The 12863-nt window shown below is 40.5% G+C and overlaps 2 protein-coding genes and 1 long non-coding RNA gene across 13 annotated transcripts in view; 1 reads left to right on the top strand and 2 right to left on the bottom strand.

Annotated features, from left to right (window-relative positions):
* The window catches only part of DYNC1H1 (dynein cytoplasmic 1 heavy chain 1), a 45725-nt gene extending 43740 nt beyond the window's left edge, over nucleotides 1-1985 (bottom strand). Inside the window, exon 1 of one of the 2 annotated variants that reach the window (XM_026079726.1) lies at nucleotides 1669-1983. In XM_026079726.1, the coding sequence (XP_025935511.1) occupies nucleotides 1669-1939 (271 nt within the window). In that variant the 5' untranslated portion in view covers nucleotides 1940-1983. Of the gene's footprint in view, nucleotides 1-1668 lie in introns of both variants that reach the window. The other variant, XM_026079727.1, reaches the window with a different exon arrangement.
* A 351-nt stretch (nucleotides 1986-2336) lies between these two features.
* On the top strand, nucleotides 2337-11389 carry LOC112972736. Its single transcript, XR_003255771.1, has 2 exons — nucleotides 2337-2952; nucleotides 8203-11389. It is a non-coding gene; the product is annotated as an uncharacterized LOC112972736 (long non-coding RNA).
* Nucleotides 9649-12863, bottom strand: part of PPP2R5C (protein phosphatase 2 regulatory subunit B'gamma) — an 88111-nt gene continuing 84896 nt past the window's right edge. For 9 of the 10 annotated variants that reach the window (XM_026079701.1, XM_026079699.1, XM_026079696.1 and 6 more), the window contains one exon: nucleotides 9649-12574. In XM_026079701.1, coding sequence (XP_025935486.1) covers nucleotides 12443-12574 — 132 coding nt within the window. In that variant the 3' untranslated portion in view covers nucleotides 9649-12442. The remainder of the gene's footprint in view (nucleotides 12575-12863) is intronic. The other variant, XR_003255770.1, reaches the window with a different exon arrangement.

Genomic DNA, 12863 nt, shown 5'->3' on the forward strand with positions numbered 1-12863 from the left:
TGTGATAATATACCCCACAAGCTTAGAGCTAACTGATTGCCGTTGCCCCCACTATCATTTTTAATCTGAACTAAAGATAATTAACCTCTTGAAAGAGAGGTAAGAGAACTTTAGAAATTATCTGCATAGCCCAATAATGTGCAATGCATTCTTTTAAATCTTGTCAAACATTATATCATGCATTCAGAAAGATTTTTCTTGGTTGTTGTTCTTCTCTCCTTTTGGAAATTCTAACATTATCCCCACTGAAAAATAAGTTTCAGACTTTGGGAGGGGAAGAAGGAAGATAACAAGTAGAAACAGGAATAAGACAAAAAAAGGCAGGATGCTTCAAGTTTACAGTGAGTAGTCAGCAGGTACAAGAACCTTCTTTAAGCTTCTCTTGGTGTGCAGGAACTGATCCAGGAACTTGCACTGTGGTTGCTGTCATGATAGATAATGCAATTTGAAGTTTGACTATATTAATGTTCGATGTGCATCTACCGGGGCTGAACCAACAGCCACCGGGAATAGAGATTCAGTTTAATACTGAAGTTCTGAAAGCTCAAGCTGGCAGACATTTATGCACATACAGATTAAAGATCCTGCTTGACAGTAAATATCTGTGTTAATAATGAAGTCTAGTTATGTTTTATTACTGTTCATTAGACTGGATTCTGTGACAAGAAATGCCTATTTAGTGATAGATTTGTTTACCAACTCAATTAAAAGATGTTTCCAAAAACACGGAGTCAGTAACAGCAGCATGTAGATGATAAAAATGTTTCTCGGATGAGAGTCAGCTTAGCTGTAGTATTTAATGCAGCATTCGACAAGGTTTCTTAGCACTGTTTGTTTATGAGCAACCTGGCTGCTGGACTTTGCTAGTTAACAAAGACACCGCGGATTTATGAAGTCTTGCTACTTAACCATGAAGCAGCACTTTTTATAGCCCGATGCGGGTTTTTTTGGTCCAGACAGGTTGTGTGTCTTGCCAAGAAGCAGGTTATTTCCAGAGCAGAAAGGAAGCAGCATTAAGGAGTGACTGCAGCATGCTGCTGAAGTGCTTTCAGTGCTATTCCAAGAGGAATACGCTGTAGAGACACGGCGTATAAAGCAACCGCACTCGCAGCCCGCCTAGACACAGTACGTACTTGCGCCGCAGCCGCCGAGCAGCTGAAGTTAAAGCACCAGACTTGGGAAGTAAACAAACAGAAAGGCCTTGGTGCCTGCGGAGGCCAGGCCGGAACAGCCAGCGCAGCATCCCGGCTGCCGGCGCCGGCCGGCCGAAGCAGCGGCGCCACCGCGACGGGAGCCCGCGCCGCGCCCCACAGCGCCCAGAGGCGGCCCGGCGGCCGCGGCTTTTCCCAGCCGCTGACTGCCATTAAACGGGCCGCGGCGGCGCGAGGCCGCCAGCGCCGCAGCCCCGGGCCGCCGCAGTGCGGCGGGCGGCGGCGCGGCGGGCGGCCGGGCCCCCCCCCACGCAGGGCCGGGGAACAGTCCCCCCTCCGCCGCGCGCGGGAAAGCGGGGGGGGGAGGCGGCGGGAGAGCGCGGGGGGGGGGGGCTCGAGGAGGGGGCCGGCGGCGGCGCGCCCCTCCCACCGCGGCAGGCAGACAACAGCGGCCGCCGCCATTTTGACAGCGCCGCGCCCCCTGCCCGGCCGGGCCTGCGCCTGGCTCCCGCCTCACCTTTGAGGGTGGAGCGCTCCACCAGGACCGTGTGGACCTGCGGGTCGGAGAGGAACTTGCGCATGTGCTCCACGGCGCCCTTCTCCTCCAGCGCCGCCTCCAGCGCCGCTGGCGCTTCGCCGCCATCCTCCAGCAGCAGCGGCACCAGCTTGCGCAGGTGCTTCTGCAGCACCGACACATCGGCCACGTTCTGCACGGCGGAGCCCGACACCTCCATGCCGCCTTCCTCGCCGCCGGGGCCGCCGCCCCCGCCGCCCCCCGAGTCAGACATGCCGAGGCAGGGACACACGGACCGAGCCGCGCTCCGCCCGCTGAGCCACCGACTCGGCACTGAAGCCACCGCCCCCACAGTGCCGCCCTATAACCGCCGCCTCCCCGCCCACGCCGCCGCGGGGTACTCTGGGAAAGACAGTCCTCCCCGCCCCTCGCCCCTCGCCGGGCGCGCGGTAGAAACGGACCGAATGACTACAAGTCCCAGCATACCTCGCGGCTCCAGGTGCCTGTGGGGAGCGCATGCCCCCGCGCGCCGAACCCTAGGAACGACTACGCAGGGAAAACGACAAGATCCATAGTGCCCTGCGGCAGAGCCCGCCCCGCAGCCCCAGTGCACGCTGGGAGTCGAAGCAGCGAGAGAAGCATCTCCCCACTCCACGTCATAAAGCCTCCTCGCCGCAACAACGGGGGAAGGGCGACAACAGCCCGGGCCCCGCGGCGGCCGCGCCCTCTGCCTGGCGTCCCCCTTCCCTCCCTCCGCGCAACAGCCCTGCCCGGAGAGGCATTGATTATTTAACAGGAACCATCACGTCGTGCTTTATTCAAGTAGTTTCCTTCTAAAGAGAAGGCCAGCAGCGGGCCGACCCAGGAGGTGAGGTGCAAGTCCTGCAGTGCAAACAGAAGAGAAAAATCCCACCCTGAGCTTTGGCTCCTTGCTCGGGGACAAGGGTGCGCAGGCCGGTGGAGATGTCACAGGTGACAGGGGGGCAGCTGGTTCCCGTCTTCTTGCAGCAAAACCCACTGTGAAACTGAATTCTGCTGTTGCCACCAATTTACCTGAAACCTAAGCGGTTCCTTGGATAATTTCTCCAAAGAAGAAAATGTTGCTTTCATGTTAAAAATAAATACAAAAAGCTGTAGGAACAGGTGGCAAGGAGGACATTTGTACATGAAGAATGGCACCAGGTCAGCACTGAGAAGCTAAGGAAAGAGCAAAGTCGTTAGGTAACTGAGCTGGGTACGACCAAGGCAGATGGCACTCCAGCAGTCCCATCCATGGGAAACCAGCAGGTAGTTTCTGTCACCAACCAGGACAGATCAGATCAGGCTTTTCTTAAGTGCCACCCCCCTTCCCTTTCACCTTGGCCATTTTATACATCCAGCTCATTTGCTAGCTACACGCTTGATTTAAAGAATTAATGAAACTACATTTAATGAATCTAGTACCTGAACCATTAATCCACAATTTTTTGCAAGATGAGTGAGGGTTTCCCAAATGCATATGACCTTAGGCAGGCAGGAAGGACAGAAAGGACAATGATGCAAACAGACCTTTCTTTCAAAATCTCATTTCATTTTTGAAAATCCTTGAGGCCTTCTTTACATATCTGCTGTATCCCAATGCACATGCTTGCCTGAGCTAAGCTCCCCTAAGTGTCCCCACCCTTGCCTGGTCCTAGCTGATATTTTTCTGTTGGTTTAACAAACTGGATTAAATCTGACAGCACCTAGAAAGGGAGAGGACTCCTCAGATTCCGAAAAAGTACCTTGGGGTCACTGGGTGACTCACAGACTTTCTGAAAGCTCCAGTTCTTGTTCCTACCAAGGTGAAGAAGGGGAAGCCCTGAAACAATCAAAAAAACACCACATACAAAAAAAACCCAAAAAACAAAACCAACCCCCACATGCCCACCTCACATGCATTTCCTCAGGTGGACACACAGGCAAACGAGTCTTGACTGTGTGCAGAGACCATCACACCCAGAATCTGTTCACATATATTGCACAATAAATAAGAAAGCTTGGTTAGGTTATATTGCCTGACAAAGGCATCTGTAAGACACTATATACATGTAAATGCATGCACTTCCAGTCAGGATACTAGATATCCAGGAAGCCCAGCCACATACCCCAACTACTGTTTTCACACAGATAATGTTTAAGTGTTGAAAACACAGGTGTTCTTCCCCATTGATTTTTTTGTAGTTCTAAACCTAGGTGTGAGATCTGAGCCAAGAGCTTTACCAAGTCTTGCTTCTAATGCCTAGATTGGAATATACTATTCCAAATAGGATTCATGAAGGGAAAAAAGTTCTTTCTGAAGTTTATAGAGGAAAGTGTGCCTATGCTCCTACAGGCTTCTAAGGGGTTCAGGAGTCCAGCTTAACTTGGAACTGGTTTCTACAGTAATAGAAATCTCAGGCATTCTTGTCTGGAAGGAAAATGATCTACTCAGTAATTGCATTTCAACTACAAGCACCAGAACTGATCCAGATGATTCATCCAAAACTGATCTAAAAATAAATAAATAATTAAAAAATCCACCCCCAAAAGATGTCTTTATTAAAAGTGAATTTTATTTTTGATGAAAAATAGTGGCAGATATTTGAGTCATCTCAGTACTGCATATACAGAGTACTGTTACTGAGATACTATGAGTTTAATATAACATTCACCTATTTCCTTTCCATTACTTTTTTGAAATCTGATTTATTCACACCCTAGCCTTCTTCTACATGTAGTTTATGTTTGAGGATGACATTTAATATGGAAAAAGACCTTGTCTTTACGAGGCTGTCTGAATTCTGCCAGCCTACCCACCCTGCCTGACTGCTTTCCAGTGTGGAAGGAAGTAGCTGCTTCTCTTATTCACATAGCAAGTGTCAGTACGGGCCAAGCATCCAAAAGCACAAGTTCAAATGAATATCTTAGCCTTCAGGTTGTTCAGTAAGACTCTACATAACCTGGATGTGTTCTGAGTGTAAGCGGGCATCTCTGAAGGGGTTAGCTGAAGCTATGTTAAAGTGCTAGTATGCTCATTCTTCTAAACTGCCATCATCTGCTGCACCAAAATGTCACAAAATTTTTATAGCTTACAAAGAAAGATGCAGCATCTCATTTCTGTAATATTGTTGCCAGGAAAAATAAGAATAAGGAAAGTAAAATATAGAAATAAGGAGAAGAAAGAATGACAAAGATAGGAAATACAAATTCAGATAATTGTTTATATACATTGCTGTTGAATCACAGAGAAAGCAGTGTAAAAAGATCCCAGCAAATCTGATCTTACTGCTGTTCTTTAAAAACATAGCAATACTCTGTATATGACTTTACTGTAAAGAACAAGTCTAGGGTTTTGATATTTAAATGCTAGACTATTTGCAACTAAAAACCAGTTTAGATAAGACATTATAATCACTTTGGCCTTATCTACTGTGCCAAAGGGTGTGTGTGGGGGGGGGGGGGGGGGGGGGGGGGGGGGGGGGGGGGGGGTGGGGGATGGAAGGGTATTTTAAATCAAGTTAAAGAAGATTAAAGCAAAGATAAGATAATCTAGCTTTTTTGTACATGTTCTCAGGTTTCATTAATGCCTATGGAAAGGGAATAGGCTTTAGCTTGCTCCATCACTGTGAAAACTAGTTTGCGTTGATCTATGTCAAGTCAATTATGAATATCCTTTTTTTGGATACAATAAGAACCAGGCCCTTCTTGCTAAATGCATCACAAGCCATTGAAATCAACCATCCAAAAGGCAAGGTTATCAATATTACACTTTTTTCCTCATAAACATGCAGTTTTCCATCAGACAAAGACGCTTCTTTTATAAAACTACATTTTAAATATATTAAAATAACCAAAACCAAAATTGAATGTTGGTCTGAATAGCAAAGGAGGAATTCCTATCTTTATTAACCTCAAGAAACTGATCTCTGTCCTCTGCAACAGGATCATCACAGCTGGCAGTAGGGAGAACAATCTTCAAAAAAATCAAAATAATGTTTTGTGTGTATAATCAGCCCTGAGACAGACACAAAGGAAAAAAAAAAAAAACAAAAAAACAACCAAGCATGCCAGTTCAAGTGAAGAAATCTCTCTCCACTGCAATATGATGTTGCCTTATTTTATATTCGTACAAAATATGCACGTGTTTAAAAATAGCTAATATAAGACCTACAAATTAAACTGATAGCTGCTGCTAAGTTTCATTAGGGCCTATATGATATGGTATCAAAAGAAAGTTTTCAGAACAACTAACCTGCTTATTTCACTTAGGCTTACACTCCGTTTTCAAAAAGTAACCTTTTGCAACACCTGTGTAGTCATCTAAACATTACTATATTGTCTATGGAAAGGCTAATTTTGTACTATACACTAAGCTGTCAGAACTTACAAGAACTTTTAAAGACTCGGGTTTTTTTGTGATAGAAGTAGGAGGGTATGAATTGAGTGATATGTTAAGTGAGTTGAAGAGTATAGTTTAAAAATTTTACACAACTGATGCATTACTAGTGTTTTCCCATATATAAAACCAGCTATGGTTTTAAAATACTGTCAGATGTTTTATACAAAACTTTACATTCATAAAGACACTTGGAAAAATTAATGAGATTTCCTCAATTCTTCCACATCTAGTATGACAATGGTTTTGTTAGCCAAAGGTGTTCTAAAATTTATATTAAAAAACATACCTGAAGTGACTCATCTTAGTACCAAAACAAGAAGAAAGATCCTCAACATTGGTCTCAGAATCCTGGTGTTTACAGAACCTTCCCACAGGCATTAAGAAAAAGAAATTAATGTGATCTTCCTCATCACTCTGGTAGTAAAAAGGTCTGTTACCTCAGTGACTAAAGATCAAAAACAACCTTTGTTCTCTCCATTTTGGTATTTCAATTCAGCATCTTCTACATTTGCTTTATACTTTGAAGCCTTTTTTTTTTTTTTTAAATTTTATTCTAACACAAGCCACTTGCCTTTATGTAATGCACAAACAATGAAAAGAATTAGTAAATTTTTCACTCACAGATGTTATAAATAAATGGACATTAATAATAATGAATAAATTTATGAAAAAATCCTACTTTCAGATTAAATGTCAAATAAAGTGTTTGGAGCCTAGATAAATCACTCCACAACAACTGTTGGGGATTAGATTGGTTGAAACAAACTTCACATCAAAATTAAGCAATGTCTCGAATGGGGAGAGAGGGTAATGCAGTAAGAGCCAATATTTGAAATAAGTGAACTAGGGATGGAAAAGGAGAGAAAAAACAGGCAACTACAGGTAGAAGATACTAATCTCCCCATATTACACTTTGAAGTAAAACTTGCCATATTTAACTTTAAAACTTAACTTGAAAAATGGGAATATCCTGCAGCAAAAAACAACAAAGCAGGGAAAACCTCCTCAGTTTCCCATTTGTTTTTCTCTACTACTCTTAACCCTCCTCCATTCCCATCGAGCTTCAGCTTACTGACATCTCACCTCACTGGTATGTGCCAATTCCTTTACTCTTCTGAGTGGCACCATGCCAAACCAACCCACTTGCTCCCCCCAACTCCATCCCCATGGAGACCAAGAACTGGTCACCTAACTTTTCAGCAAACCATGAGCACCCCTTTTTAGCATTCAGCCATGCCACCCCAAATTTTCCAATCCAAAAAGTTTATTTCCCATATCTTTGGACCTTCTCCTCTGTTTCGTTACTTCCTTCAAGCTCAGAAGCAAAACACCAAGCTAATCTTTACACTGGAAGCAGGGCCAGAAGCAGCTTTGTTAGAAGGAGCAGACAGTCAAAAGATCCTGTCTGTTGATAGCAAGTGCATGTCGTGTGTGTGTGTGTGTGTGTGTGTGTGTGTGTGTGTGATGTCCCCCTTCTGCTGCTTGTTGGGGATGCAGATTAAAGGCAAGAAACATCCTCTTCTTCCAAAGAGGATACCTGCTCCTTAATGGAGCAGCATTGAGGCAGCAGACATCACTAGTCTCAGCTATGTGCAGTTAGGTTGTTGAGCATCAGTATCTCCAGGGGTATAGCTATCCATGGTTAAAGAGGTATCAAAATAACTTTGTGGGCTATAAAAAGGTATTGAGCTGAAAAACAAGAGCAAATAATAATAAAAAGATATGTCATATGTAGCATTAAATACATAATGCTCATTTTATGGCATGCATATAAAGAATTTATAACAGCCCTCCCCTTACACACTTTTATGGTGGTACATATAAATTAGGAATAAGTTTAAAATAAGGAAATCTCAGGCTAAGGAAGACTGAACTTTCTGAAAAACTTAAGAAAAAAAAAGTATTTTAGGAGAATCGTAATGAAAATTAGAACTTGTCAGGACAGACAAAATTCACTCCCAGTATATGCTATAAATGTATATAGAAGGAAATGTTTTTGCATAAATTGCAAAAGAAACCACTTTAGCAAAAAATAAAAGCTGTATTTGTTCAAAAGTAATTTGATAATATTTTAGACAAAAAAAAAAACTCCAAAACAAGCATCATTGAAACAAAACAAACTTCATTTGCTTTCCCAGCTCTAGTTCTCTTGCAGCCATTTTCTACTGAGAGTACTGGAAAAATGTACAGTCGCCACTATAGCAAGCCCTTCATGCCAACAGAGCTCTTAGTTTGGTCTTCTGGATCTCACAAATGCCTAAAATAGCTTGAAACAGATTATGTGAATACCCTTCCTCCTTGAACCAAAACAGTGGAAGCTCCCACCCATCAAAACCCCAGAGACGGATGCTTATGAAACTTCGTCTTTTGTGCTTGCTGTTCTCCACTTGTGCAGGAGTGAAAGCAGTCCCAGTATGGATGGGATAGGAGGAAGGGAGGTGCAGTCATGCTGTTCGTCCGTTAAAAAAGGAAGGAATAGCGTATTATCCTCCTCAGCTCTCCAGTAAATTCTCCCTTGGGAATTTTTTTTTTTTTTATACACAGTATTTAATTACACCAAGGTTTTATTCCGTAAGGTAAAGACAGCCCAAGCCAAGTCAACTCATCAGTTAAAAGAAATCATAATCCACAGAGACGGTTATGATAATTAGAATGGCATTTCTTAATTAGTTATATGCAACACAGGTCTCCATAATCCATATGCACAGTAAAGACTACATCCAGGGAGAAGAAATGCTTCGCTTTTAGGTGAGCTGGCTCTGTATGCAATGGATGAGAAGGGGTCAAGGCCTTCCATATGGAACCAGAACCATCTCTCCAGAGCCTGGAATCCTAGCTACCTCCTAAAAGTATTCTTTCCACAGTACTAAAATAGTTTCCATAAAGCAAATGAACAAAAACTCAACCACAAGTGTAGTGGTGCTGTGCTACCACCTTCCTTTACGCTTCAAAGATGACAAATCAAGCTCCCAATGCCAAACAAGTTGTTTAAAGCCCCTGAGCTTAATTCCCTCAGAAACAAAGGATTCAAGTCTGCTTCTCCCACCTGTTGAAAGCGCTCACAACTCAAAAGGATATTTATACATACCTACATACGTGTGTGTGTGTGTGTGTGTGGTGTGTGTGTATAAGGGTGCTATTGTCACTATTTTAAAACAATACCTACTATTGTATTTTGAGAGGTACTTTGACCCTACTTTTGTAGCAAGAATGACTGAATCCTCAGTTATTTCAACATCTAGTTTTTGGTTCACGATTACATTTGGGAGCGCATCTGATGAATTTACTTCTGGGCTCATGCAGAAAACAACTTCCTTCTATACCCAGAGGCTACTGAATTTAGGTGTCTCCAAGGTTAGAAGGTTATTAGCAGAGTTTTTCTGGATTGAGTCTTGCGTTTGTAACTCAAGTCAAAGTAGTCAGATATTGATCCCAGGCTTACAGGGGGGTGGGGGGGGACTTTTGCTTTTGTGAAGTTTATGAATTATTTTATTCTTTAACTCATGTAGCTATTTCTGAGGGCTGTGATAATCTAAACATACACCCAAAGGTCCTGTGCTAAATTTAGTTTCATGATAAGCAAGTAAAATTCACATGTTCTTTATTTGTCCATATAATACACCATTTTTTTAATTTTAAAATTAGATAAAAGCATATTAAATGGCAGGTGTATGAAGTTCTTCAGAAACAATGTCAGAACAAAAAATTGAATTACAAAACGTTAAAAAATATGTAGGTACATTTGAACTTAACATTCCACTAAAGCATAAAGTTACAGATATAATCTAAAGAAAAATAATTGTGCCACTTACCTATTTTTGCTGTTTCTAGGAACTTTTTATTCTGTACATAGGACGATTCTGTACAAAATATGAAGTCTACATTTTTATTACTTATTACCATAAAACAAGGTACAATGTATGTACAATATTAAAATGAAGCCATACTAAAGCCACACTAAAAAGACACTTGTAATATTACTTTTGACATTCCTGATGTACAGGTGTAATTTTGGAAAACAAGGGGAAGGTGTCAAACACAGAACTTTATGAAGAACAACAGTCACCAAAATTCTGCTGTAATTTTTCTTTTTATTTTGGATGTATTAGTTTTAGAATGGTTTACTACAGGACTGTAAGTAGTATATAAATGGTGGTAATAAACATGCTAAACCATTAGTGGTGATAAATTTTGGAATATTGCCTAAGCAAATGTCTGTGGTCCAAAACCTCAAATACAAATTTGTGGAGAGCTTTAAGCCTCTAAAATACCATATTATTTCCCTTTTTGGTGAGTGTTTATCTTCAATAAAGAACAGAAACAAAATCTAGACAGTGAAAGATGTTCTTATACGTTGAGCATCACACAATCAATCAAACATTGATATACAGGTTTTCTCCTTGGTAAAATAAGAATAATTCCTTCCAGCAACCTCTTGCACAAACATACTGAACACCCAAAATCAAAGGTATCTGATAATCTACCAGCTAAAGATGGAAGTTCAAACAATGGTATATCAAAATACATAGACATTGCTTTATACAATTAAAAAAGCACCCTTTTTCCCTCAAAAGGAGAAGGCATCTTTAAACTGTTTTAATATAGTTCATCATAATGGTAAAGCATATTCTTTTTCAAGTTTAACAGGAAATGTTTTCAGACACAGTGGACGTTCCACTTGAAGCTTGGGTTGGTTTTAAATTTAGTTGTTGTAAGCCAATATTTACCACCCACTATTTTCTTCCAATAGACAATGTAACAAATATTGGAAACTATACGTTAAATGCAACCAACAAACAGCAGGCACTACATCTGCACAAGGTTACTATGAATGTCTGCTTTGCGCAATATTTTTATGGATGCAGGAGACATTATACTTCCTTAAAAAATAAAACAAAACTATTTTTAAAGAAGCCACATTTTTATCTCTTTATGCATCAAGACATTAAACATTAAGTTATATCAATGTTACTGCCAGAGACAAAGGAAACTAATCACCCATTTAGAATAGCAGAACACATTTCAAACAGCTTGTAAGCAGGATAAGTAAGTCAAAATACTGGCCACCCTGAGAGAAATCAAATATTGAAGACAAAGCACTATATTTTAAAAAGAGATTTTCCTCCCGTGCTTTTCCATCTACAACAAAAAGCTCATTACATGCAAGTAATCTTGTGGAATATATAGCAGCATTTGAAGATCATCAGCAACTCAGATGCATTTTCAATTCACTTGTGAGGTGTATCTGCAGCACAGGTGCTCTTTACAACAACAACAAAAAATATTTTCACGGTAAAATTATGGTCACTATCTCCTCAGCTCTTAGACTCATTTAAAAAGAGGCAGAATGGAATTCAAAGGTCTGTTCTTTTATTGATTTTACTTTATTATATAAGTTTATGGTGTTGTGTTTCCTGAAAGGCCATGTTCATCTTTCAGATAAAAACTGATGCAACTTAAATGACACAAAATATCTGCCACAGAATACTGAACTCCTAGAGCCCAAGAAAAAATGCTGAGTATTAAAAGCTCAGATAAGGGAGAAAACAGTGAAAGAGTATTTTATTAACTTGAAAATACTTAAAACTGAAATTTCATATTCAGAATATTCCCAGTCATAGTAAACAGCTTTTCATTTTAGGAAAAATTCTTCTACCAGTTCATATCTGGAATACTGGTGCCGCATTATACACTGAAGACTGGAAAATATGGCTTTAAATATACATAAAGTATTAGGACATGGTATATATAGATATATATCTTTATCCTAAGTAGAGGAGAAATAAATTTACAGAACTCTTAGAAAGGAATCATGATCAAGGATTGTCATGAAAGTTACCAGTTTGTAAGCCATGTTTTATAATACGAAAGAATAATTGTGTATTTTCAAAACTGCTGGTATATTACAAGACAGCAATAATGTGGAAACAATTGTAAAATTGAGAAATCCTAGAAAAAGTTTAATACTTAAATTTGAAATATTTTTGCTTTTGAAAACACACACTTATTAGTACCAACTACTGTTCATTCAAAGGATTTATTTAGATGGAAATAGTTTATAGAATGCTCTTCTCAAATATGACTATAAAAACTACATATGTTATCACTAGCTGGTACTATGATAACACCTCCAGGAAAATGTGTTCATTTGATTATAGTCAACCCAATGTTCTGCATATGGAATTGGGTAATTTACCATTGTTTGAACTACTGATCTTGAGCTGCATACTCTATTAAGTTATTGCCTACAGAACTGGGTTGAAGAAAGCTTTGACTTTGTGTGTAACTGATTGGTATGGCACAAAAAAAGTTAAGTTCTACTGTAGAACTGAGTCCAGAAAAAAAGTTTCCTCCAAAATAATATTTCACTGTAATAGTCTAATGCCCATCATGTGATATTAATTCATCAGCTCGGCAATGGGATTCCAAGGCTTTCATGGTATAGATATCCTGAGGCAGTTCTGACTTGCGTCGCACAAGAGGACGATCTTTTTTCTGATCTTTCTGTGCCTGGAATCAAAATGGAACAGAGTTGGCCAAAAATGTTAATTGCTAAACAATTACTTAAAATATTTCTTGCATGTCAATATATTCACTTACAGGAAAAGGATTAAAACACACACTGAAAAAAGTTTACACTTTCTCCTCTTTATCCCACCTACTATCCAGTTTCAAGTCTTCAAACTACTTGTTTTTGCTAAGTGAAGAGGAAAAATTAAAAACAACAAATTCAAAATATTTAAACTATCAGCAATCATGACATTATAATCAAGTGATAATGGTAATAATCTTTCTTCAA

The sequence above is a fragment of the Apteryx rowi genome, unplaced genomic scaffold (assembly GCF_003343035.1).
Source record: "Apteryx rowi isolate R43461 unplaced genomic scaffold, aptRow1 scaffold_5, whole genome shotgun sequence".
Lineage (NCBI taxonomy): Eukaryota > Metazoa > Chordata > Aves > Apterygiformes > Apterygidae > Apteryx > Apteryx rowi.